The 26,287-nt window shown below is 42.9% G+C and overlaps 1 protein-coding gene across 3 annotated transcripts in view; it reads left to right on the top strand.

The window, feature by feature from the left end:
- Positions 1 to 14,951, top strand: part of ZNF507 (zinc finger protein 507) — a 79,695-nt gene extending 64,744 nt beyond the window's left edge. For all 3 annotated transcript variants that reach the window (XM_056525655.1, XM_056525653.1, XM_056525654.1), the window contains exons 5-6: positions 10,142 to 10,276; positions 11,655 to 14,951. In XM_056525655.1, the coding sequence (XP_056381630.1) occupies positions 10,142 to 10,276; positions 11,655 to 11,976 (457 nt within the window). In that variant the 3' untranslated portion in view covers positions 11,977 to 14,951. The remainder of the gene's footprint in view (positions 1 to 10,141; positions 10,277 to 11,654) is intronic.
- Positions 14,952 to 26,287: the final 11,336 nt, after the last annotated feature.

Raw genomic sequence — 26,287 nt, 5'->3', positions numbered from 1 at the left:
TGGGGCGCTCCAGGTGTGGACCTCTGCTGGTCCCGCCACAACCGAAGCGTTCCTCTCTCTTGGTCGAGCCTTGCCCTACCTTGTCTGTTTGGTGGCCGGGCTTTGCCCTACCTTATTTGTTTCCTCCTTTCTTCTCTTTTTGGGGTCTTGAGGAAACTCTGTGGGACGTTTCCGCCATTCTAGTGGCCCAGCCTGGGTCCGGCGGGTGTGGTACGTCGTCATGGTCAGGCTCCTGAACGACTTAACATTGCGCCTTCCCTATCATCCAGACCTCCTATCTCGCGTCTCCTGTGCCACTCCCTATTATCGTCCCTGCTTTGAGAGCGTGGCGGTCGAGACCGCGGTTTTGAGAGCCACGGTTTCTCTTCGCAAGTCATTCGCACTAGGCTCATAAGTCCTCCTCGGCAAAAATTTACCGCTGTACCTGGCGGTCTTATTTTAGTTGGTGTGAAGCTCAGGTCTTGTATCCCGTTACCTTTTCCGTTTCCCGACTTCTCTCTTTCTTGCAGTCGGGATTGGAACTGGGGTTGTCTCTCAGTTCCCTTAAGGGTCAGGTTTCGGCCTTTTCTTTCTTTTCCAGCATCCTCTGGCTTCTAATTCTCATGTCCGGACCTTCCTTCAAGGAGTGGCGCATGCTGCCCCTCCTTATCGGTCACTGTCTCCCCCTTGGGACTTGAATCTGGTTCTGGGGGTACCCCAAGGGGTTCAAAAGGTTCACCTTGGAGAAGTGTCCCTGCGCCTCTTTTCTTGGAAAGTGGCGTTTTCTTGTTATGTCCTCCATTCGGAGAGTGTCTGAATTGGCAGCTCTCTCCTGCCATTCTCTGTTTCTGGTGCTTCACCAGGACAAGGTTGTCTTCCGGTTAGATCCTTCCTTTTTGCCTAAGGTTGTTTCGGCCTTTCATCTCAATGACAATGAGGACATTGTTCTTTCGTCCTTTTATCCCGCTCCTTCTCATTCTAGGGAGCATTTACACAAACTGGATGTGGTTTGGGCTGTTAGGTATTACCTCTATCTCTTCTTCGTTTCGTCAGTGCGATTCCTTTTTCGTCCTTACGGAAGGTCGTCGTAAGGGACAACCTGCTTCCAAGGCTACCACTTCTCGGGGGATCGGTCTGCCATTTCGGGGGAAGATTCCTCCCTTCAGGGTTGTGGTTCATTCTACCCATTGTTTGGGGCATCCTGGGCTCTCCAGAACAAGCCTCGACCTCGCAGATTTGCAAGGCGGCTACTTGGTCGTCTTTGCACACTTTCTCGAGGTTCTACCGGGTTCATACCTTCACATCGGCTGATGCTAGTCTGGGCCGTAGACTGCTGCAGGTGGCAGTGGAACAGCCGTCTGCCTGTCTATCTGCCCACCCAAGGGACGGCTTTGGTACGTCCCACGGTCTGTGTCCCCCAATGGAGCAGATAGAGAAAAGGAGATTTTTTGACACTTACCGTAAAATCTCTTTCTCGAAGGATCCATTGGGGGACACAGCTCCCGCCCTTTTGGGTTTCTCTTTGGTTCTCTGTCTGAGGGTGTGTTCAGTTATATATTTTCATCTGGTTCTCGGACAGTCCGTGTTTTTTCCTTGACCTGTCGGTCCTCTCCTATTGCTCTGGTACTAAAACTGATTACCTCAGGGCCTGGAGGGTGGTATATCCTGCTGTGAGGAGCCGACTTCTCTTGTTGCCATAGTGTCATACCTCCTAGAGACAGCAGCATACACCCACGTTCTGTGTCCCCCAAAGGATCCTTCGAGAGAGAGATTTTACGGTAAGTGTCAAAAAATCTCCTTTTGGGGGGCATTTTCTCCCATTACCCCTTCTAAAAATTTTAAATTTGGTGAAAAAACTGCATTCTAGTGAAAAAATTAAATAAAATTCCATTTACTCTTGTTTTTTTTTTTTTTTTTTTTTTTTTTTTTCCAAATCAACTGGTGCCAGAAAGTTACAGATTTGTAAATTACTAATATTAAAAAAATCTTAATCCTTACAGTACTTATTAGCATCTGTATACTAAAGAGGAAATTCTTTTCTTTTTGGATTTTTCTGTCACGAACACAGTGCTCTCTGCTGACACCTGTCCATTTCAGGAACTGTCCAGAGCAGGAGCAAATAAATCCCCATAGGAAACATATGCTGTTCTGTCCATTTCCAGTGCAGAGAGCACTGTGGTCATGACAGAAAAGAAATGCAAAAAGAAAAGAATTTCCTCTATAGTTTACAAACACTAAGTACTGAAAGGATAAAAAAACAATTATAGAAGTAATTTACAAATCTGTTTACCTTTCTGGCACCAGTTGATTTAAAAAAAAAAAAAGAAAAGAGAATTCCACCGGAGTACCCCTTTAATCCAATATATATTACACATACACACAATGTTATCTATGTTGTATAAAAAGTTGTTTTTGTAAATGACAGTACTCATTTAAGCAGTTTGGGCAGTAATCTAGAAAGAGAGGTTATGGCTCACAGAGGATTGTGTACACATAAATTAAAGCTTCTGAATGTATATACAGTGGGGCAAAAAAGTATTGTCAGCCAACAATTGTGCAAGTTCTCCTACTTAAAAAGATGAGAGGCCTGTAATTGTCATCATAGGTATACCTCAACTATGAGACATGAGAAAAAAAATCCATTAAATCACTGTCTGATTTTTAAAGAATTTATTTGCAAATTATGGTGGAAAATAATTATTTGGTCACTTTCAAACAAGCAAAATTTCTGGCTCTCTCAGACCTGTAACTTCTTCTTTTAAGAGTCTCCTCTGGCACCTGTTTGAACTTTTCAGTATAAAAGACATTTGTCTAAAACCTCAAACAGTCACACTCCAATCTCCACTATGGCCAAGACCAAAGAGCTGTCAAAGGACACCAGAAACAAAATGTTAGACATTCACCAGGCTGGGAAGATTGAATCTGCAATAGGCAAGCAGCTTGGTGTGAAGAAAACTTTGGGAGCAATTATTAGAAAATGGAAGACATAGAAGACCACTGATAATCTCCCACAATCTGGGGATCCATGCAAGATCTCACCCCGTTGTGTCAAAATGATCACAAGAACGGTGAGCAAAAATCCCAGAACCACACGGAAGGGACATAGTGAATGACCTGCAGAGAGCTGGGACCAAAGTAACAAAGGCTACCAACAGTAACACACTATGCCGCTAGGGACTCAAAATATTGCAGTGCCAGACGTGTCCCCCTACTTAAGCCAGTACATGTCTGGGCCCATCTGAAGTTTGCTAGAGAGCATTTAGATGATCCAGAAGAGTATTGGGAGAATGTCATATGAAACCAAAGTAGAACTATTTAGTAAAAACTCAACTCGTCATGTTTGGAGGAGAGAAAATGCGAAGTTGCATCCAAAGAACACTATACATACTGTGAAGCATGGAGATGGAAACGTCATGCTTTGGGGCTGTTTTCCTGCTAAGGGACCAGGAAGACTGATCCGTGTAAAGGAAAGAATGAATAGGGCCATGTATCGTGAGATTTTGAGTGAAAACCTCCTTCCATCAGCAAGGGCATTGAAGGTAAAATGTGGCTGGGTCTTTCAGCATGACAATGATCCCAAGCACACCGCCCGGGCAATGAAGGAGTGGCTTCGTAAGAAGCATTTGAAGGTCCTGGAGTGCCCTAGCCAGTCTCCAGATCTAAACCCCATAGAAAACCTTTGGAGGGAGTTAAGTCTGTGTTGCCCAGCGAAAGCCCCAAAGCATCACTGCTCTAGAGAGATCTGCATGGAGTAATGGGCCAAAATACCAGCAACAGTGTGTGAACACCTTGTGAAGACTTACAGAAAACATTTGACCTGTCATTGACAACAAAGGGTATATAACAAAGTATTGAGATTAATTTTTGTTCTTGACCAAATACTTATTTTCCACCATAATTTTCAAATAAATTCTTTAAAAATCAGACAATGTGATTTAATGGATTTTTTTTTCTCATTATGTCTCTCATAGTTGAGGCATACCTATGATGAAAATTACAGGCCTCTCATCTTTTTAAGTGGGAGAACTTGCACGATTGGTGGCTGACTAAATACTTTTTTTGCCCCACTGTAATTAGGGATGAGCAATTCGAATCTGGCGAATCCGAATTTAAGAATTTTGGGAAAATTCGATTTGCAGTGAATGTGAATATCGCCACGATTCGCTTAATTAAAAGGGTTATCCAGGGGAAATTTTTTTTTTTATATCAACTGGCTCCAGAAAGTTAAACAGATTTGTAAATTACTTCTATTAAAACACCTTAATATTTTCAGTGCTTATGAGCAGCTGAAGTTTAAGTTGTTCTTTTCTGTTTAATTGCTCTCTGATGACACGTGTCTCGGGAACTGTCCAGAGTAGAAGCAAATCCCCATAGCGAACCTATTCTACTCTGTGCAGTTCTCAAGACAAGCAGAGATGTCAGCAGAGAGCACTGTTGCTAGACGGGAAAGAACAACTCAAATTCAGCAGCTGATAATTATTGGAAGGATTAAGATTTTTTAATAGAAGTAATTTACAAATGTGTTTAACTTTCTGGAGCCAGTTGATATATAAAAAAGTTTTTTCCTGGAATACCCCTTTAAACTCTGATAGGGACAGACAGCACTCTGTGTTGGCCAGAAAAGCTTTTTTACCAGCAGCGATTCACCACCTAGTCACATCAGCATTCTATTGCACAGAGGGACAGAGCAGTGTATTGCAAAGAACAGCAGCGTTTCAGCTCAAGCTAAAATCCTTTCTAGAAGCACTGATAGGGAAGGGAGTGAGATTGTGTGCAATTTTGGGTATAGTACACAGCGACTGTGTGCTGCAGCACTGGTGTGTACTGCTGGTGTTGTATACAAATACTTTTTTAAGCATACTGGAGCGCATTGTACTCCCCTCATAAGTGCATACCACATACATACATCTCGTACATCAGTTGTGTACAATTTTGTTCCTGTTAGTCTCAAGAGCCTAGATACTGGGAAAGGCCAGGCTAAAGTACGCACTGGCTGGTGTTGTAGACAAATACTGTTTTAAGGGTAGTGGAACGCATTGTACTCTCCTCCCATATATACACGCTTAGTATGTCAGGCAGAGAAGTGCCAGGACGTGCACAGAGGAGTGGCAGTAGCTTAAATTCATCAGGTAGAGGTTGCATTAGACTAGAGGCGAGTGGCAGCAGGAGTCTCAGCGAGAGGCCTGAGCTCCCATTATCAGCTAGCAGTCGTCTCGACCAGCAACCCATCTGCCGTCATCGATTGGTTACCACGGTCAACCACTTCATCACAAGTGACATCTGATACCCCTAGTCAACAGTCAGTGCCCGAGAGCAGTCCCTGTCCTCCCATTGCGGCTGTCCTATGCTGTTCCCTCTCCCACAGAAGTATCTTATGCTGTGGGTTCAGCTCCACTATTTAGTGAGGACGATCTAGAGGACAATCAGCAGCTACTGCTCAGCCAAGAAGCGGAAGAGACATCTGCCGCTTCCTCCGCTAGGCGGGCAAGTAGTCATGAGGAGAGTGGCGTGGCAGGTGGTGGTGCGAGCGTTTAGGTTCCTGAAGCAATCACTGTTGAGGAACCTGAGCAGGACATCAGTGACCTGCAGACACAACTCGATGATGATGATGAAGCCGATCGCAATTGGGAGCCGGGTGCAGAAGGGGCGTCATCAGAATAGGGTTGCATGTTGCCCATGAGGCAGCAGCTGAGCCAGCAAGGTGGTAGCATGGTTGGCAGAAGTGGAAATTCTGGAGCCAAACGTGCCCGGGGGAGACCACCTGCTTCCGAGGAGGTAGTGAAACTGGTTTTGGCGGCAGTAGCAGTCAATCAGTGCAGACTGTTGGTGGGAAAATCGGCTACTTGGCAGTGTGGCAGGTTTTCATCAAGCATCCGGAGGTGATTAACATGGCCACATGCAAGATATGTCCGCAGAAGATGAAGCGTGGCCAAGGTCCCAATGTTGGCACAATGGCCCTGTGTCAACACATGCAGCGTCACCGTAAAGCGGCCTGGGAGAACTGTGGCTCCGATGTGGTGGTCCAGCCTGCTGCATCACCCAGTGGCACGCCGCTGCCTGTTTCAGCTAGCCAAGGCTACACCACCTACTTCTGTCACTCCAGATGCTTCTGCTCCTCCTACTTCGTCATTCCGTCAGCAATCCATCGGCAAAGCCATGTCCAAGAGACAACAGTATGCGCCCACTCATCCAACGGTGCAGAAGCTGAATATGCTCCTGTCCAAGTTGCTGGTGCTGCAGTCCCTCCCTTTTCAAGTGGTTGACGCTGCACCTTTCAGAGAACTGATGGCTTGTGCCAAGTAGAAGGCAGTACCAGCCCTGCACAATTTTGTGGAACAGAAGGTGGGCCTGTCCTTTTTAAGCCTGTCGGTGTGTACCAAAGTGCATGGCAGCGCCGACGCGTGGAGCTGTAACTATGGTCATGGACAATACATGTCCTTTACGGCCCTCTGGGTGAAAGTGGTTCCTGCACAGAAACTTGGACAGGTCACGCTGCTTCTGCCTCCACGCTCTCAGGTCGTTGGTCCTGTGACAGTGTGTCACTCTGCCTCCTCTACACGGACAAGTCTCGGTGCCCCTCCAGTATACCATGTGTGCAGGGCATGGTGTTGTCACGCTGTTCTTCACATGATTTACCTTGGCGAACGGAGTCACACAGGGGAGGAAGTGCTAAGTCATTCATAAAGAAATCAAATCATATCGTTCTCTACAAAAACTGGAAATAAGAACCATGGTGACCGACAATGGGAAGAACATCTTGTCTGTGCTGCGACAAGGAAGTCTGAGCCAAATCTGTCTGTCAAGCGGTTCATGAAGTGTCTACCCCCCCCCCCCCCCCCCAAATCTGCAAGACATCATAACAATGGGAAGGAAAATCTGCAAGACATCATAACACTGGGAGGGAAATTTAGCATGCACTTCAGCCACTCGTACACCGCAAAGCACATCCTCCTTGAGCTGCAGCATCATAACTGTATCACCCAACATAGTCTGATTTGCGACGTTTCCACACGTTTGAATTCCACCCTTCATATGTTGGACTGACTATACAAACAGAGAGAAGCCTTTATTTTATTTTTTATTTTTTTTTTGATGATCCAAGCGGATAAGGGGACTCCCCTGTGTAATTTCAATGTCAACCCGTGGCAGCTCACACGTAACACCTGCCGTTTGCTCAGGCCCTTCGAGGAAGCCACACTATTAGTCACCAGAATTACGGGATGAACTTTGTCACTCCACTGCTTCATCTACTACAACACGTGTTTGGAAACGATGGCTGGTCAGGGCACTGAAGACTTGGCGCCTACATCACACAGGCACATGAGCCTGGTGGGGGCTAAACTGGAGTAGGGGCAAAGTGGAGCACAGTTTAGGTTTCGCGAGATGGGCGGTTTTTCTAGTCATCTGACAGGAGAGGAGGAGCAGCTAGAGGGTTATGAGGAAGGCGAGACATGGTACCCAGACACACAGTGGCAGTAAGCAGCAGTGCTGTGGAGTCAGTCGGCAAATAATGCACAGACTCCGACTCCTACTAAATAGTTACTGCAATGCCACCCACCCAAGTCAGTGTCAAAAGATTATTTTCAGCCCTAAAAATAATAGTCTGACTTAAGAGCCTCTATGAAAAAGAGGATCTGGCAGAGGCAATTCTCTTCCTTAGAACTCTGCATTGAATTGATTTGCATTTGCTAAACCTGTAACTATATTTCAAGATTAATATAAACCATATCAAGGTTTTACAGATTTTGTTTTTGGTTCATATAGATAAGCTTTGTTTTTGTTCTTAAACAACCAAAAGTCTCTGACAACGCACCATTGCTCTCATACACGGCCACCACTACCTTAGTGACGCTTCCTTAGAGACAACTAAGGCCCACGGTCCGGATGCACCACGGAGGTCCCCGGCTACCAATAATCTGTCCAACACTTTTGTACTACACTGGCATGTCACCACCTGGATTGTATTTTCATCTTGATTCTACTTGTCTTCATGCTAATGTCGATGATTTTTTTTTTTCTGCAAGTGATGCTTCATTCACTGCATTGAAGTTTGGTCCCTCCCCCTTTTATTTTGGCACCAAATTTAACTGTATTTAAACCCTGTATGTACTGTATAGCACTCACTAATCTGAAGAAGGGGGTGTTGTCCCCCAAAACGCATTATCGTGTTTACTCTCAATAAAGCGGTCCAGCTTTGTTCCACATCACTTCTCTGGTCCGATCCTTCTTTTCCACCCTGGAAACCACAGGATTTTTATTTTTTTTGCATTATTACATGGTGCTTTCTCCAGGTTTGGCAAGCCCTTTCCTGAACTCTTGGCTTGGCAGCTGTCTCCAGCATTGTTACCCCGCTCGGTGGGTTGATGCACGAGTTTTCCACTCGCTCCAGGTGAGCACCCATTACCTATGGGCAACCTGTGCCCACCTGCCTCTACTTCATCATTCCTTTATTTGCGGTAACACACTAGGTGCCCCCGCCGGTCTTTACTTTTCTCTTCAAATACATATTCTACAGACATGATGGGAGTTTTAGCTTTACAATAGCTGGAGAGCCACTTGAACCAATGTTATTGGTGGGGGTCCCAGCATTTGGACCTCCACCATAAAAAATGGGCTGCTTATTCTAGAATGCCCGGGCCTATTTTTGATTCCAGTCCGGCCCTGCCTGTAAGTCACTTATATCATTGTGTATTCTCTTGACTGTGTCCCATCAGTGCTGTAGTCACTGATATCTTTGTGACATGTATCTTGCCTTTCTTTCCTTCAAGGAATGTATAAAATACATTTGCATATTAATCCAGGGGAGTCGGAAGTACAAAAAACGGAGTCTGTTTCGGAACATTTATCTACCCACTCCACAGCCCTGGTAAGCAGTGGAGATGGAGGCAGGGAGTCCTACCGAGTCACTAACACAAATGGCACGATGCATGCTCACATGTTTGCGGATGACTTCTTGGTCTCCACCTTATTGGACCCTCGCTACCGGCACAAAACGGCGGGCCTTTTTCACACCCACTGAGAGGGAGAGACATCCTACGTATTCAGTGCACCAATCTGTGCCATCATCCATCCCCTCGTAGGTCTGACTCGGGGTGCCCTCTGCGCTCACCTTCCACTGCCATGGCTGCTGGGGAGGGGTGGGGTGGCAGGAGTAGTACCAGCTTCATCAGCAGCAGCTTGAGTCTACAGTCACTGATGAGCTTTCTTCACCCGCATAGTGAAGCAAGTCATCAGCAGCTGGTAGACCTGGAGCAGGACCTGAACCAGCAGGTGGTGGCATACCTTGGCATGACCCTTCCAACACACCTTGAAGATCTGCTGGACTTCTGGTCAGCAAAACTTGATTTATGGCTGCAACTAGCAGAGATTGCCCTGGAAAAGCTGTCCTGCCTGGCCAGTAATGTGCCATCAGAGCGGGTGTTTAGTGCGGCGGGGGCCATAGTGACCCCAAGGAGAACTCGTCTGTCTACAAAAAATGTAGAGATACTGACCTTTGTGAAGATGAATCGGACATGGATCAGCCAGGATTTCCACCCACCAATGCCTGATGCATCAGAGTAGATTGACCATGGTGCCACACCAACACTTCACAAATATGGATAGTGAAAGTTATGTTTAAGCTATTTCTCCCCAGTTAGACATTCCTTGCCATCAGACCAAGTATTGAGGATAAGCATTAGTTAAACCTTCACTTTTCTTGGGAATAAATATATGTACTAAAAAATTTTTTTTTAAATCAAACAAAAGGAAAGGCGTGCAAAAAAACACCATGTGCCACCTACACCAGCAAGTATTGTTGTGATGCAAAGACCTCTAAAAGGTGGAAGGGAACAACCTATGGTCCATTGTAACCGGTGGGGGTAAAAACTTCACCTGTAAGGCCCCACACAGGAACCTCTCCCTTTTTCCTGCAAGGCAAAGTGTTCTACACCCCTATTGAGGCTGTCTGTAGGCCTGAAATAGCAGTTTTTAATAGCGATTCACCTCAAATAAATTTGGTCTAAATCAAATTTTTCAAAAAAAAATTTGCTCATCTCTATATATAATGCAAACTGGCACAGATCTTGAAAATGATTGATTAAATTAAGTCTTGGATTATTTTAGCACAATGAAGAATGTTATTTTACAGTGATTAACCTGTATCCCTTTATTTTTTCCTCAGGTGCTCACTTTGTGGCTATGTGTGCAGTCATCCTCCCTCTCTAAAATCCCATATGTGGAAGCATGCCAGTGACCAGAACTACAATTATGAACAAGTGAATAAGGCAATCAACGAGGCTATGTCTCAGAGCAGTCGGTATGTTCAGTAAATGTATAAATGGCTGTAGTGCTGTCAATTGTATTCTAATCCCCCATTCCTTAATTATAATGTAGAGTGACTTCACATACAATGTATACTTCTAGACAGGCAGGTCTGAAATTCCAAATTAGGCTGGCTTCACATTTGCATTGTTTTCCAATTATTATTTTTTTTTAATCCGGTCATTGGAGTAAAAATAATGGACAAAGTAGTGAGTGCATCTGCTCCATACTGGATACCAACAGTGCCTTTAGGGTTCTACATTGATTTAAATGGGGCCCGTCTGGTTAGCAGCAAAGGCTCCATCATTTGACCAGACAAATTTTGAATTTTTTTTTTTTTATTTTGAATGAAATCTGCAACTGAGGCCCCCAATTCCGCCTCTGACACAGGTGAACCTACGCTTAATGGCATATTCCAGCATGCGAACTTATGACCTATCCATAGGAGTCTTTTTTCATAAGTCTGTTCATGCAGAACAGGGCCCCAGCTCTCCCCTCTGTACAGAGCGGGATGTTAGAACATACTCCATTCGTAGTCTATGGAAGCACCAGAGATCAGGTGTCTATGGCGTTCCATAGAGAATGCAATGAGCTTGTACCAACATGCCAATCCATAAAGCAGAGAAAGAGCCAGGATCACACTCTGGAGATTGACAGGGGGAGGGACAAACCCCCTTTCCCACAGAGAGACAAGTCAAAAGTTTTGATTGGTCAGGGTCAGTCTTCAGGTTCCCTCCGATTGTTAGAATGAGCCAGGAGAAGTATGCAGTGAAAGGGTGCTCCACCCACAGATATCTTATCCCCTATCCAAAGGATGGGGGAAAAGATGTTTGTTCGCGGGGGTCCCGCCGCTGGGACCCCCGCAATCTCTATGCAGCACCCGTACCGCACCTGGCACTTTAAACAGTACGTGTAGAACTCTGGGCGGCCAGAAATGTGACTTCAAGCCCCCTCATGCCATCACGAGGGGCGCGGCATGTCGCCACGTCTCCGGCTGCCCAAACCCAGCGTTTTACACGCATACTAATTAGAATGCCAGGTGCGGTGCAGGAGTCTCAACTGCGGGACCCTCCCGATGAGACATATATTATCCCCTGTCCTTTGGATAAGGGATACGATGTCTGTGGGTGGAGTACATCTTCTTAAATGTTGTGTGTTTTTTTGGTTTTTTTTTTTTTTTTTTTTTAAATCCCCCTTCTTAAGATTAACTGCATAGACCTATAATGGAACTCAGTGCACGTGGACCAACTCACTCTGATCACATCTTTATCACTTATCCATTGGATATGTAATACATTTTTCTTGCTCTCATACCACATTCATTTGTATTTAGTGTATTTACCCTTGTTTGCCATGTATTGCACTTTTTTCAGGATACAGACAGAACCCTTGAACAGATCACTAGATGAGTCAAGTATGACATTGGACAGTGACCCAGTCATTTCAGCTGCTCATTCAACACCAGAAGTAACATACATAGAAAACCAGAAGGTGAATGCCCTGCGTCATACTTTGTGCAACACTGAGAAACTGCAAAGCCAGCTCAGGCCCGGGACAGAACTGTGTGTCCTGCTTTTCTGCTGCTGCATTTGTGGCTTTGAGTCTACGAGCAAAGAACTTCTTATGGAGCATATGAAAGCCCACGAGGGAGAAATCATTAACATCATACTGAATAAATCAGAGACCACATCCTGAATTGTGCCCACTGCTTCCACCAGACATGAAGCTTGTTTCCTTGTGGAGTCTATACATTTATTTTATTTTTGTTCTTGTAATAAAAGGGCACGTACTATACAGAAGAAGGTACCACTGGTCATTTGGGATTGTGGCAAATATTAGTAATACATTTCATAAGATACTTATTTTATTTTTACTTTTCTTGTAGAATTTATTACTTTTGTAACAATGGAGACTTTTCTGGGTTATGCTTAATCAAGATTAAGTTCCAAATCCCTTTAATTATTAGTCTGCCTCCTCAATTATACAAGTCAGTGTATTTTTATATAAATATCAACAGAACAGATGCAAGAATGACTTTAGAATAGTAAAAAACAGGAGACATGGAAACCACTGTTTCTTTCAGGTTATGAATTTCTTTTCTTATATTTACGCATGTATAATATCTAGTATGGACTAAGGCTTCTAAAGCCCAATTAAGATACATTTTTGCAGAGGAGTGATGATATTTGATGGGCATGCATGTTAAGAGGTTAATTGAACAAAGGCTTGTTAGTTCTGACATGCCTAGAAAATGCCTGCACATCATGGCACCACTGAGAGTTTTCCATTACTGGGTATCTCTGGCTAAGATCTTAAGCAGATTCTCATTGATTTGAATCGACCTTTGTTCTAGAGCGGTGCCTAAGATTTAAATAGATAGAAAACTATAAGCAATGGTAACATGAATTAAGTCAATGGTGGTCTTAGTGCACGGACTTCAGATTTCCCCTTTAAGTAATAACTATTGTGGAGACATTTGTGAAGCTTTGTGACTGGCCACAATGAACAATTTGTATGGGCACGTCAGATACACCAACTTTTTATATGTTGTTCATCTTGGTAAAACGTTAACCTTTCTAATATAATTCATAAGAAAATGTAATTTCCTTTTTATAGAAATCATGGCTTTGTACAAGCTGAAGTACAGGCATGGACAAAGTCCAGTAAGTGAGGGTGGGCTAGCACTCCTCTGTGCTCTCTCCTGTCTGATAGTACTCCTCTGTTCTCTCTCCTGTCTGATAGGACTCCTTTGTGCTCTCTTGTCTGATAGGACTCCTTTGTGCTCTCTTGTCTGATAGCACTCCTCTGTGCTCTCTCCTTTCTGATGGGACTCCTCTGTGCTCTCTCCTGTCTGATGAGACTCCTCTGTGCTCTCTCCTGTCTGATGGGACGCTTCTGTGCTCTCTCCTGTCTGATGGCACTCTTTTGTGCTCTCTCCTGTCTTATGGCATTCCTCTGTGCTCTCTCCTGTCTGATAGCACTCCTCTGTGCTCTCTCCTGTCTGATAGCACTCCTCTGTGCTCTCTCCTGTCTGATAGCACTCCTCTGTGCTCTCTCCTGTCTGATAGCACTCCTCTGTGCTCTCTCCTGTCTGATAGCACTCATCTGTGCTCTCTCCTGTCCTATCAGACAGCACAGAGGAGTGCTACCCCACCCTCACTTACTGGACATTGTGCATGCCTGAGTTTCAGCTTGGACAAAGCCATGATTTTATAAGCCATGGTTTCTATAAAAAGGAAAGACAATTTTCTTACGAAGTATATAAGAAAGGTTAATGTTTTGCCAAGATGCATAACAAATAAAAGTTTATTTGTATCTGTCAGTGCCCATTTGTTACATTTATTTGTGTTGCACACAAGAATGAGTGCTAAATGTCTACCACTTTTGGCTTGAGGTAGATTGATCAGATTACTAATTGAAGAGGTTCTGTATTATAAGGCCATGTTCACACAACAAAATTTCCGTGCTGAATTCCACAGAAGAACTCAGCACGGAGATTCTGCAACAGCAGAGTCCCATTGATTTCCATAGGATTCTGCTGCCCTGTTCTCTTGGCAGAATTTCCCCACCAGATGTTTCTGATATCCGCAGAAAGAATAGTCATGCCTATTCTTTCTGCAGAGTCTGCAAGGAAATGTGTTGCCATGTATGAAACGTGCATTTCTAAGCGGTCCTAGCACTGGCATGTTCTGCCAGTGCTCTTCTGTCAGCAGAACGTCTGCCCGGTAATTTTACGAGCAGACATTCCACAGTGTGAACTGCTTTAAGGTGCATCTCCACTTGGCAGTTTTTTGTAAGATCCAGCAGTAAGAAGAAGTAGAAGTCCTTACTTTATATTTCCCATTCCTTTTTAAATACGCTTCTGGTTTTATCTTAAAAATTGCAGTGGCAGTATTCCAAAAAACTGCCCAGTGGAAATCCAGCCTGAAGGTTTTTTTTTTTTGAGATGTGAGAAAAATTGAGCAATGTAATAAAATAAAAGCATTACTCACTCTAGACCCTTCATGGGTTTAATCATTCCCCCACCAGTCTTTATTGTACTGCAGAAAGGACATGCTTGTATGCACATGTGACCGCTGTAGTCACTTGTGTACAGCAAGAGACTGCTGAGGACCATGATTGGCTGCAGCTTTTACATAGGTATAGTGACACAGGACACTGAAGCCTAGTAAACAAAGACCAGAAGGGACCACCAGATCAGTGGAGAAATCTTTCTGTTGAGTAATGTATTTATTTCTTTTTGTTCTTTGTATTGCTCAATTATTTCCACATTTCATTAAATATACTGAAATGCTTAAATAAGAACTCAAGTTGGTTATTTTCTGATATGGGACTTGGACACATGAGGATTTAATAGCTGGGGTCTGGGAGCTCAGATCACCATTGACTCCTGGAGTTAAGGGATTTGGGAAGACCCTTTCAGCCCAATGCCTGTTGCTTGTGTAGCTCAGTATTGTGGAATAGTCAAACATTGAAATCAATGTGGCTGATCTCCATAGATAATTCATTTTGAGTATATACAATACACTGAGATGCATTTGATATGCTTTAGTTATTTGTGAATAGTATTAAGTTTCATGCTTGACAAGTAACATTTTGGGGCTCTGTCATTCATAAGAGCATTGGGATATGAACTAGAGGGACAATTAGTATACAAAAAATTGGGGCTCAAGGTCAAAGATAGTGTATCCAAATGGTAGGTATGAATAACAGTGATGTATTCAAAATCTGATAAAATATACTAGATAGTATAATAAACAGTGGTACCAGTGATTCACAGGGCCCTTGTGATATCACGATAGTCACTAATAAAATGATACAGATAAAATAATTAATAAATAAATGTGACCATCAAAGTTAGGCAATAGAAAATATAAAAAATTGCAATATAATTCAGTCCACCAGGATAGTGTTAACTGAAAAGTCCAGAGCAATCTAGCAGCAGTAGTAGGAAAAATTGATGTTCGTGAATTTATAGCTGCAGTAATCCGTAGCAAGTGTGTTTTTTTTGTTCTTAATCTGCAATTGCATTTAAAGCCTGATACTCAATAGGTCAGACAGTGTGGGATAAAGATAAGCATATATTAAGTCAATGGGTGATTACACTGTTTCAATTGAACTGAACAGTAGCACTTAGATGATAGGAAATAGATACTCTGTAATCTCACCGCTCCTGGGCTGCTGCAATGTATATAGCAGAGGATCGCTTCCAGATGTCCGCGATCTCCCAGATGGCCTCTCCGTGCGTGGAACAACACTGCCGGAGACTCGGCCTTCTCCCAAGGGGCAGTGTTGGTCAGTGGTGGTCCCGTAGTACCGGTCCTGCAGTGATTCTATTCGTAGTTAACTGCACCGTCCTCGTGACAGCGAGGCGCGCGTATCGCAAGCCGGGTGGCTGATAATCGTCCCTCCTGCTGGCAACGGGGTAGGTAACCAGCAAGGGTTAAGTAGATAGTAATGATGGTGGTCACAATGTCTTAATAATAATGCTGGACGCGTTTCAAAACGGTCTGTTTTTTCTTCAGCAGCAATTAGACGTATAATTGCGGCTGAAGAAAAAAAAAAACAGTTTTGAAAAGCGTCCAGCATTATTATAAAGACATTGGGGGGGATTTATCAAAACCTGTGCAGAGGAAAAGTTTCCCAGTTGCCCATAGCAACCAATCAGATCGCTTCTTTCATTTCTAACAAGGCCTGTGCAAAATGAAAGAAACTATCTGATTGGTTGCTATAGGCAACTGGGCATCTTTCCCTTGGACAGGTTTTGATAAATCTCCCCCATTGTGACCACCATCATTACTATCTACTTAACCCTTGCTGGTTACCTACCCTTCTGCCAGCAGGAGGGACGATTATCAGCCACCCGGCTTGCGATACGCGCGCCTCGCTGCCATGAGGACGCTGCAGTTAACTACGAATAGAAGCACTGCAGGACCGGTACTACGGGACCACCGCTGACCAACACTGTCCCTTGGGAGAGTCTCCGGCAGTGTTGTTCCACGCACGGAGAGGCCATCTGGGAGATCGCGGACATCTGGAAGCGATCCTCTGCTATATATATTGCAGCAGCCCAGGAGCGGTGAGATTACGGAGTATCTATTTCCTATCATCTAAGTGCTACTGTTCAGTTCAATTGAAACAGTGTAATCACCCATTGACTTAATGTATGCTGGCAATTTATCTTTATCCCACACTGTCTGACCTATTGAGTATCAGGCTTTAAATGCAATTGCAGATAAAGAACAAAAAGACTGTTGCTACGGATTACTGCAGCTATAAATTCACTAACATCAATTTTTACCTACTACTGCTGCTAGATTGCTCTGGACTTTTCAGTTAACACTACCCTGGTGGACTGAATTATATTGCAATTTTTTATATTTTCTATTGCCTAATTGTGATGGTCACATTTATTTATTAATTATCTGTATCATTTTATTAGTGACTATCGTGATATCACAAGGGTCCTGTGAATCACTGGTACCACTGTTTATTATACTATCTAGTATATTTTATCAGATTTTGAATAAATCACTGTTATTCATACCTACCATTTGGATCCACTGTCTTTGACCTTGAGCCCCAATTTTTTTGTACACCAATTTTTTACAATATTTTTGGGCACCGTGAGTATTGTTACTATTGGGTTGCCCAGGTCTATATTGGTTTAGTTATAACAGGAGCCACTCCGCTTTTAATTTTATTAGAGTGACAATTACCTGGTGAAATCATGAACTGAATAAATGTAACATTTTCCTCGCTACTGTCAGTACTCCTTTCAATGGTAAGGATTCTGCCTTTTTAAATGCACATTTGACCTATTTATATACCTGTGTAAGCTGGACGTGACCATTAAAGGCTTTTAGCTTCCTAATTCCTAATGTAAATGAGGACTTTTCCTTTCACTGATAGCAAGCAGATATAAAAAAAAAATGGTGAAGAATTGACATGAAGAGCATATTAGAAAGTTTCATGGCTTTCCAATGTACAATAATCTTTGAATGTCTCTTCTCCCCCCCCCCCCCCCCCATCAGCTTATGAATAGTGATTGTCTGACCTCTGGGACCCCCTCTGATCCTAATATTGAAGGGGTGACAGTGCCACTGTGCACCTACCTTCACTGCACAGCGGTACCCCAGCCACCTTCATGTACAAAGATCTGTAGCTGGCCTCATTCCTTGGAATGGATCTGTGTGGCAGTTTCCTGCACAGGTGTCTAGGACGCCATTCTGCAAGGAAAGTGGTGAATTATTCTTGGGGTCAGTGGGGGCAGATTGGATGGCATAGCCTTGCATTAAGCCATTATGTATAAGATGGCAATAACACTTATGTGCATACACTGGCAGCAGATGTACTTGGTGCTCCTGTACAGTAGTGAAGGCATCCTGGGTCACATGTAGAATGAAGGGAACTTGTTTTGGTTGCTGGTAGAGAGACAATGCTTTAAAGAAGACCTCTTTAATGTATGCGTTGGTATCTAGATACAGCCAAAACAGAAAAGTGGAGAGCACACCCATAGCTTACAGTTCTCTGTTCAGAGATCACCATGATGCGTAGTAATGCCACTGACTTCATTGCAGTCCTGTTTATTTCTATGGTGCTCTGTCATTTGCATTGTGTTGCATATTTTCAGTGAGACAAATCTTTGTACAGGGCAATAAGGGGTTGGCTACATTACTAAGAACTGTGAAAACCTGAGCTTATGGACTTTCCAACAGTGTTCTAAACGGAGAACTCGATAACAAGCAGCACATTGAGAAGTGTTTCCTAGCAAAATACCATATTGCTGCTAACCAAACTACAACCTGCAGACATTGGCATAGCAGACCAATACCAGACATCTTAGAAGCAGAATATCCATTTTTAAAATGATCACCTTTTATAGACTCTTTATTAAATAAATAAAATAAAAATAGTTTAAAGTGATTTCTATATGTTTAGTGCTGTAATGAAAGCTGCATGTAAAATATTTCTGCTTTAGGACAATAGTCCATTGAGCTGCATTATTCTATTACTAAGTAGCATTGCTTATTTCACCGCATCATGCCATGTTTTTTTTTTCTTAACCATATGGTTGTAATTTATTTTAGCGTATATGGTGTGTATATGATATCCTGCATAATGTGATTTAGTATGCAGCAATACTTGTCACTTCAGGAAGGTTTCCCTGCATTCAGTAAAGTGTATAGCTAACTGTAGTCATGTAGGCTACCCAACAAATACAGAGATCAAATGGTGTTTACCGATAAAATGTACACATCAGTTTTTTACAGTCTATATATAAAAATATATGCATATGCTTTAATACAAATGTGCTAGTGTCTCACCAAAAGTGTATAAGTGAAGTATGATGATGATTTTTTTTTTTTTTCATAATATATATATATATATATATATACACACACACACACACACACACAGTCATGGCCGTAAATGTTGGCACCCCTGAAACCTGACAGTTTTCTAGAAAATGAAGTATTTCTCACAGAAAAGGATTGCAGTAACACATGTTTTGCTATACACATGTTTATTCCCTTTGGGTGTATTGGAACTAAATCAAAAAAAGGGAGGAAAAAGCTAATTGGACATAATGTCACACCAAACTCCAAAAATGGGCTGGACAAAATTATTGGCACCCATAACTTAATATTTGGTTGCACACCCTTTGGAAAAAATAACTGAAATAACCATCTGTAAGCTTCTTACACCTCTCAGCCGGAATGTTGGACCACTCTTCCTTTACAAACTGCTCCAGGTCTCTCTTATTAGAAGGGCGCCTTTTCCCAACAGCAATTTTAAGATCTCTCCACAGGTGTTCAATGGGATTTAGATCTGGACTCATTGCTGGTCACTTCAGAACTCTCCAGCGCTTTGTTGCCATCCATTTATTTGTGCTTTTTGATGTATGTTTGGGATCATTGTCCTGCTGGAAGACCCAAGATCTCATACGCAAACCCAGCTTTCTGACACTGGGCCGTACAGTGCCACCCAAAATTCATTGGTAATCCTCAGATTTCATGATGCCTTGTACACATTCAAGGCACCCAGTGCCAGAGGCAGCAAAACAACCCCAAAACATCATTGAACCTCCACCATATTTCACTGTAGGTACTGTGTTCTTTTCTTTTGTAGGCCTCATTCCAATTTTGGTAAACAGTAGAATGATGTGCTTTACCAAAACGCTCTGTCTTGGTCTCATCTGTCCACAAGATTTTTTCCCAGAAGGATTTTTGGCTTACTCAAGTTCATTTTGGCAAAATGTAGTCTTGCTTTTATGTATCAGTGTCAGCAGTGGGGTCCTCCTGGGTCTCCTGCCATAGGGCTTCGTTTCATTTAAATGTCGACAGTTTGCGCTGACACTGATGCTCCCTGAACCTGCAGGACAACTTGAATATCTTTGGAACTTGTTTGGGGCTGCTTATCCACCATCCAGACTATGCTGCGTTTATACCTTTCATCAATTTTTCTCTTCCGTCCATGCCCAGGGAGATTAGCTACAGTGCCATGGGTTGTAAACTTCTTGATGATGTTGCGCACTGGACAAAGGCAAATCTAGATCTCTGGAGATGGACTTGTAACCTTGAGATTGTTGATATTTTTCCACAATTTTGGTTCTCAAGTCCTCAGACAGTTCTCTTCTCCTCTTTCTGTTGTCCATGCTTAGTGTGGCACACAATGCAAAGACTAAGTGAACTTCTCTCCTTTTTATCTGCTATTAGGTGTGATTTTTATATTGCCCACACCTGTTACTTGCCCCAGGTGAGTATAGGAGCATCACAATTTCCACAATTTTGAAATGGTGCCAATAATTTTGTCCAGTCCATTTTGGGGGTTTGGTGTGACATTATGTCCAATTTGCATTTTTTTCCTCCTTTTTTGGTTTAGTTCCAATACACACAAAGGGAATAAACATGTGTACAGCAAAACATGGTACTGCAATCCTTTTCTGTGAGAAATACTTCATTTTCTAGAAGAATTTCAGGGGTGCCAAGTTGGCCATGAATATAAAATATATATATATGTGTGTGTGTGTATATGTTGCGTAAGTTAGGCAGTAGTGAAATAGCAGAGTTGTGACCTCAATTTTATTGTCCAAATGATGATCACAGATGCCAGATGTTGCAGTCTAGGTTCAATAGAACTGCAGGGGACGGGGGTTGCTTTAGTGTGGCAGTAACATAAATTCTAAAATGCATCTGCATTATGACTGAATCTGAAAAACATTTTCTATTTTTTTTTCTTAACTACATATTTAAAAAAAAAAAAAAAAAAGTACCAATGAAAGTAAATGGCAACGGTTACATGGATGATAAATGTCACAATGGACATTTTACTGGTCCACAGGATAGGTGATAGATGTCTTTGCCCCGAGCCCCATTCCTACTCTGAAGCAGTCTAGCTTGTGCTAGCTTGTGCCCTACCTTTCCATTCTGTCTACTAGAAAAAGAACTGTACTTGGCCATCTGTCTGCCCCATAGACATTACATGGAGTGTCAGGGTGCAAGCTCAACTGCTGCTCTATTCAAAGGTCATCTTAGTGCCGTTAAGAGTGGGGGATTTTGACCCCTGATCAAGTGGTTGTGAGGGCCCCAGCAAGCTGAGGTTTTTTTTATTAATGCCTTATTTACTACTGCGATATTGGCATTTTTATGTCCCAGTTGCTGGAGACAAACTGCTTTTAGGATCTGCCACTATAGTGGTTCTCACTTTTGAAATACTTGCAACAAATTATCTCTTACAACCTTTACCCTTAGAATGCTTTATAGGCTGAGAAACTGCAGAATGTAACCAATATAGCAGACAATCTGGTTGCCCCTTCTGCAGGAGCAGGACAGAAAAATGAAAGTGTCTCAGTAGGTAGAAAGGAAATCCAATTTACTTACAAGACCATCTTGGGTAGACCTCGTCCTGCAGCTTATTTGGTAGGTTTGATACATTGGTCTTATTTCAGTCAGGATATTCGTTTTGTTAAGTAAACGAGGGTCCAGCACTTCGTGAAAAGGCAGCTTTATTAAAAATTACATCACACACAGTAAAACTTCTATCAGACACGTTTCGAGCACATGCGCTCTTCCTCGGATATCCCCGAGGAAGAGTGCATGCTCTTGAAACCCGTCTGATAGAATAGTAGTTTTACTGTGTGTGATGTAATTTTTAATAAAGCTGCCTTTTCACGAAGTGCTTGACCCTCGTCTACTTTCAAGTTCTGCTGTGTGCCTAGCTGTGCACAGGTCCGTGCACCAAAGATTGGGAGGTGAGCTGGACTTAGTTCTTACACTTTGCATATTCATTTTGTTAGTATCTTTTATAAGTATAATTCACGATTTCTAGCATGTAATTTTTTTTTGTATAGTCCTCTTAAGATATCTATTTTTTTAGCATGATGCCAGGTGTGTTGTTTTTCTTACCTATTTATTAAGTATTTATATGTAATTTCACAAAGTCATACAGTAAAGAATCCTGTTGCATTTTCTCAGTGGTGCTATTTCCAAGTTAATTCATAGAGATGTGTTGGATAGGATTTATGGATGTAAATTCAATATTTCAATATGCGGCTCAGTACCATAAAGATGATAGCTGATGTAAATCTTTCTCAGTGTATATTGTGTCCTGGAGATGCAGGTAAAGGTCCTCTATTTGCTGGTGCTGTTTGCATCTTAAGGGGGTTGTTCAAAGCCAACAGCAAGAAGCCAACTGATCATGGCATGTGAGCCTAGTTAGTTGTTCTTTTGCAGTGCCCCTTAAAACAAAAGGAGCTCTATGGACTTAGTCCACCAGCCCTTGGCCTCAACTAGTTAAAGGGGAGAATCAGTAAAACATTGGGTGTCTCTCTCCATTACATAAGCATGCTCTAATGGGCATTTTCTGGAGCTTTACAGAGGTTTGGAACCACTTTTAGGCTAGGGCTACATGGCAGTTTTAGTATTTTTAGCTCAGTCCATATGGAAGCCTTGCTGGTAAAGTTCCGTTAGAGAATGGTACAGCCTACTTTGGTTGTCTCCATATGGCTCTAAGATAATAGTAAAGCTTGGCACATACCTATCTGACAGCTCAGGAATTGCAGCACTTTCATGTCTGCCATGTAGTAGTTCTGGCTTACAGGCACAGTAAGCTGCAGCCATTGTCATGTCCTCAAGTACTCAAAGGCAACTTTGACCATGAGAGTTTGCATTTTATGTGGATCTAAAAACTGCAATGACAGCCCCCCCAAATACGTGTTGGTGACTTGTACACTATAAGTAACATCACAAGGTTTTTCAATTGTCATTACAGTTTTGCACATTTCTTACTCTACACTTGTTTTTTTTTTTTTTTTTTTTTTATTAGGGTTTCATAACTGACCAGCAATCACATTTTTATACTGTTATATAATGTTTTAAGGCTTTGTATTTGAGTGTTTATTTCTGTTTCCCATGCTAAATGTGCGCTTTATATTATTGAGACAGTTGAAGAAAAAGGCTAAAAGCACAGAAGGGGTGGGGATTTATAAGAAGTTCAAAGGAATAGTGGAGGTGAGACACACAGCATGGGGGCCATGAGCCACTGCTTGGGGACCATTAATGGAGCAATGTCAGGGCTAAAGTACTCTGAATTCTAGTATCATTATACCTTATCTGTGATTTTAGGTTCCCCTATAGACTGGAAAATGTCTATAGTGGCTTGAGATACTGGGAAGTAAAGTGTTTTTTCTACTTTGTGTGTGTGTATAGGCCCTCCATAGACTGCAATGCTTTGTTCCTATAAAGCTGTTCCAAATACATCCAGTTTTTGGTTGTTGCTGTGCTCTTCTGGACTCTATCCAGCATAAACTGACCAGATTGTGCCGATTATGATCCACTTACAATCTAGCATATACTGCCAAGGGTCACCACACTTTCCTTTCAGGGGCAAAAATGACTTTCTCCCTAGAGGTCAGTGGTACCAGATGTGCCACTTCATGCATTGCGATGTTCTGCCTAGCTAAATTTTATCTATTGGTGGAGTTAGTGCGGAGACCTGTTGGACAAATGATCATATGACAGCCTCATTATGTCAGTGGCAAGCTAGACCTTAAGATTGTTTTTAGTCTGTTGCGTTAGAATCCCCTGTAATCTCTTTTCTCCTGTTGTCATTTTGAGGCATAACAAATAATGGTGCTCTGATGAGTTACAATACTTTGTCTTTACAGCGCAGAGACTTTTCTAGCAGAATCATGTAACACTAAAATGTATCATTTTGTCTCCCCCTTTGCTAAGGCTGCCTTCACACTAAGTTTGTAGTGTACTGGTGCTGGATCCGGTTGGGAAGAGCGAAAACCGTCTGCTCCCGTATTCCAGCCAAACCCCATTCATTTCAATGAGCCGACCGGAGTGAAACACTGACTCAGGTCGGCTAATTTCTGCCTCGTATCCGGTTTTCTGACCGGACCTAAAACCGTAGTTTACTACGGTTTGAGGTCCGGTCAGAAAATCGGATACAGGGGCAAAAATGAGCCGACCAAAGTCAGCGTTTGACTCTGGTCGGCTCATTAAAGTCAATTGAGTTTGGCGCCGGTCCGGCTGAGGTATTGGAGGGGCTGGTTTTCCCCTTCCCCAGCCAGATCCTGCAGCCGTACACTACAAATGTAGTGTGAAGGCAGCCTAAGCCAAAGTTTTCTGCATTCATAAACTGACACTCAAACCGTGTAACTGCTTCTCCTGTTTTGATACTTTTATCTCCAAACCATTTGCGCTCTGCTTGCCTTAAAACACCACCAGACTGTCTTTTAGCTGTGGCAGATTCTGTACAGGGCAAGAAGGTAAAAACTTTAATATTTCAACTACAATGGAAGATACTGTAAAATGTTAGAATAATTTATTTTGCTTTACAAAAAGTTTGTCACATATTGACTTTCATATTGTATTTTGGTAATAAACACATTTTAATTAAGTCTGTGTCGTCTTCTCCTTGGCGCCTGAGAATGCAAAGAAATATTACTGCAAACTTCAGCTGCCCATAGACATGATGTAATCTTGCCTGATCATGTCCAGGGAGGAATGAATGTATGAGGCTAGGGTATGTCTGATGTTGTCATACATCTGCATACCAGCAAAAGGGGTTTTTAAGCATGTATATCAACAGCATGGGCACATTATACAGGGCTGGATAAAGCTTTAAGGGCCTTTTACATGGTGCAATTATTACCACCACGTCTTAAAGACCCAGCAGTCTGCCAAAGAACAAGCAAGTGTTAAAGGAGTAGTCCAGCCTTGGAAAACCCATCCCCTATCCTAAGGATGGTGAAGTTTCAAATTGCGGGGGGGGGCTTGGGTCTGACTGCTGGGAACCCAAGACCCACAATCTCCTGTATTGGGGCCCTGGCTCTCCTGCCAGCGCGTGTTGACCACCGCACAAAGACGGCTGACATGCCCCCTCAGTAAAGCTCTACAGCAGAGCCGGAGAATGCCAAGTGCATCGCTCCGGCTCTCCCATAGTTATATTGAGGGGGCATGTCAGCCACTGCTTCATGCGGTGGTCAACAAGCCCCCTTCCCACGGACTGCCTGGGCCCTGTACGGGAGATCGTGGGGGCTCCCAGCAGTTGGACCTCCTGCTATGTGAAACTTATTCCCTATCCTTAGGATAGGGGATATGTTTTTCAATCCTGAAGTACTCCTTTAACTTGTCAGCTGATTGCTGTAATCGTGAGGCATTGTTGGTCAACGGCACATCTCTTAATATAAACAGGGATGTACAGCTAACGATGCAACAACTTTTAAAGGGTTTATACAATATTTGAAAAATGGCTGATTTTCTTTAAAAAAATAAATAAAAATGCTGTCCTGAGCAATCACTTGTGTGGTCCTGCTGGCACAATCATTGGCCTGTGGAAAAAAAAATCATCTTAAATGGGCACTGTCATTAAACATGATTTTTAATATTTGTTTCCTTATGCCAAATAACTTTTGTAATTGGTTTTCATTTGAAAAAAAAAATTCAGCTGTGTTCTTCTGGCCACCAGGGGTCTCCCTTCTTGGTCAGAACACATTCCGTCTGCTCAAAGTCTCAGATTTTGGTCTCCAGTGGTAGACCAAACTCGGGAAGTGTTTCTCTGCACTGAGCTTGATTGAAAGCTGCAAAGAGCCTCACAGAAAGCAGCTGCACAGACTGAAAGCTGTAAAGAGCCAAACTGAAAGATACACAGACTGAAAGCTGCTGCACAGAGCTTGAGGTCTTCTGTTCATCACAGCTCTGCAACAATGTGAGGGCAGAAGTGATCCCCCAGCAGGCATGACTTCACTGAAGCCTGGCATGACACCACTGAAACGCTCACTATCTTCTGCTGGGAGATTTCACTGTGAGTAAGAAGATAGGTATGATACCCAGCTTTTTAAAGCTCTGAAATGTTTTCTATGGATGGGAGGGGTGTTAGAAGTACTTAGGGAACATAGCCTGAGTTAGTTTAGAAAAGTTTTAGTGACGTGCTCTTTAAAGGGTTACTCCAGCCCTAAGCCATCTTATCCCCTATCCAAAGGATAAGGGATAAGATGTCTGATCACGGGAGGGGTCCCGCCAGTGGGGAACCCCCAATCTCTCATGCAGACACTAACCTGTGGCAGTTGCACAGAGTGATGTACCATGTCTGAAGGTCCTACTGGGTTGGGCACAACATGCCGTTTGCTTCTTTGGGAATGCAAATTCGGCACTGTCCACTTGAATGTAAACATTCAATTCTCCTAACAATTTACCCCCAGGTTACTAATCTCTCCTCAAATGACCCTGAAAAGCCTACAGATGGCATACTTTTTGGGGAGGATTTCATCCATCATATGGGGAAGTATGTTGGCCTTTTTTCCTCCATTAATAAGGCACAAACTTCTCTTAAAAAAGGTATTCTCTCAATGAGTTTTTAATCGGGCCAGGAAAGAAACCGCTTCCCCGGCCGATCCCTTCCATCAAGAATTACAGCAAGAGGCTCCTACCACTATAACCAATCCTATGTGGCTCCACCATCCATCCCTCCTCCCTTCTTCCCATATCATGCCAGA

This window comes from Hyla sarda, chromosome 6 (assembly GCF_029499605.1).
Source record: "Hyla sarda isolate aHylSar1 chromosome 6, aHylSar1.hap1, whole genome shotgun sequence".
Classification (NCBI taxonomy): domain Eukaryota; kingdom Metazoa; phylum Chordata; class Amphibia; order Anura; family Hylidae; genus Hyla; species Hyla sarda.
The sequence above is the reverse complement of the archived record's forward strand: the minus strand, read 5'-3'. Positions and strand labels throughout refer to the sequence as shown.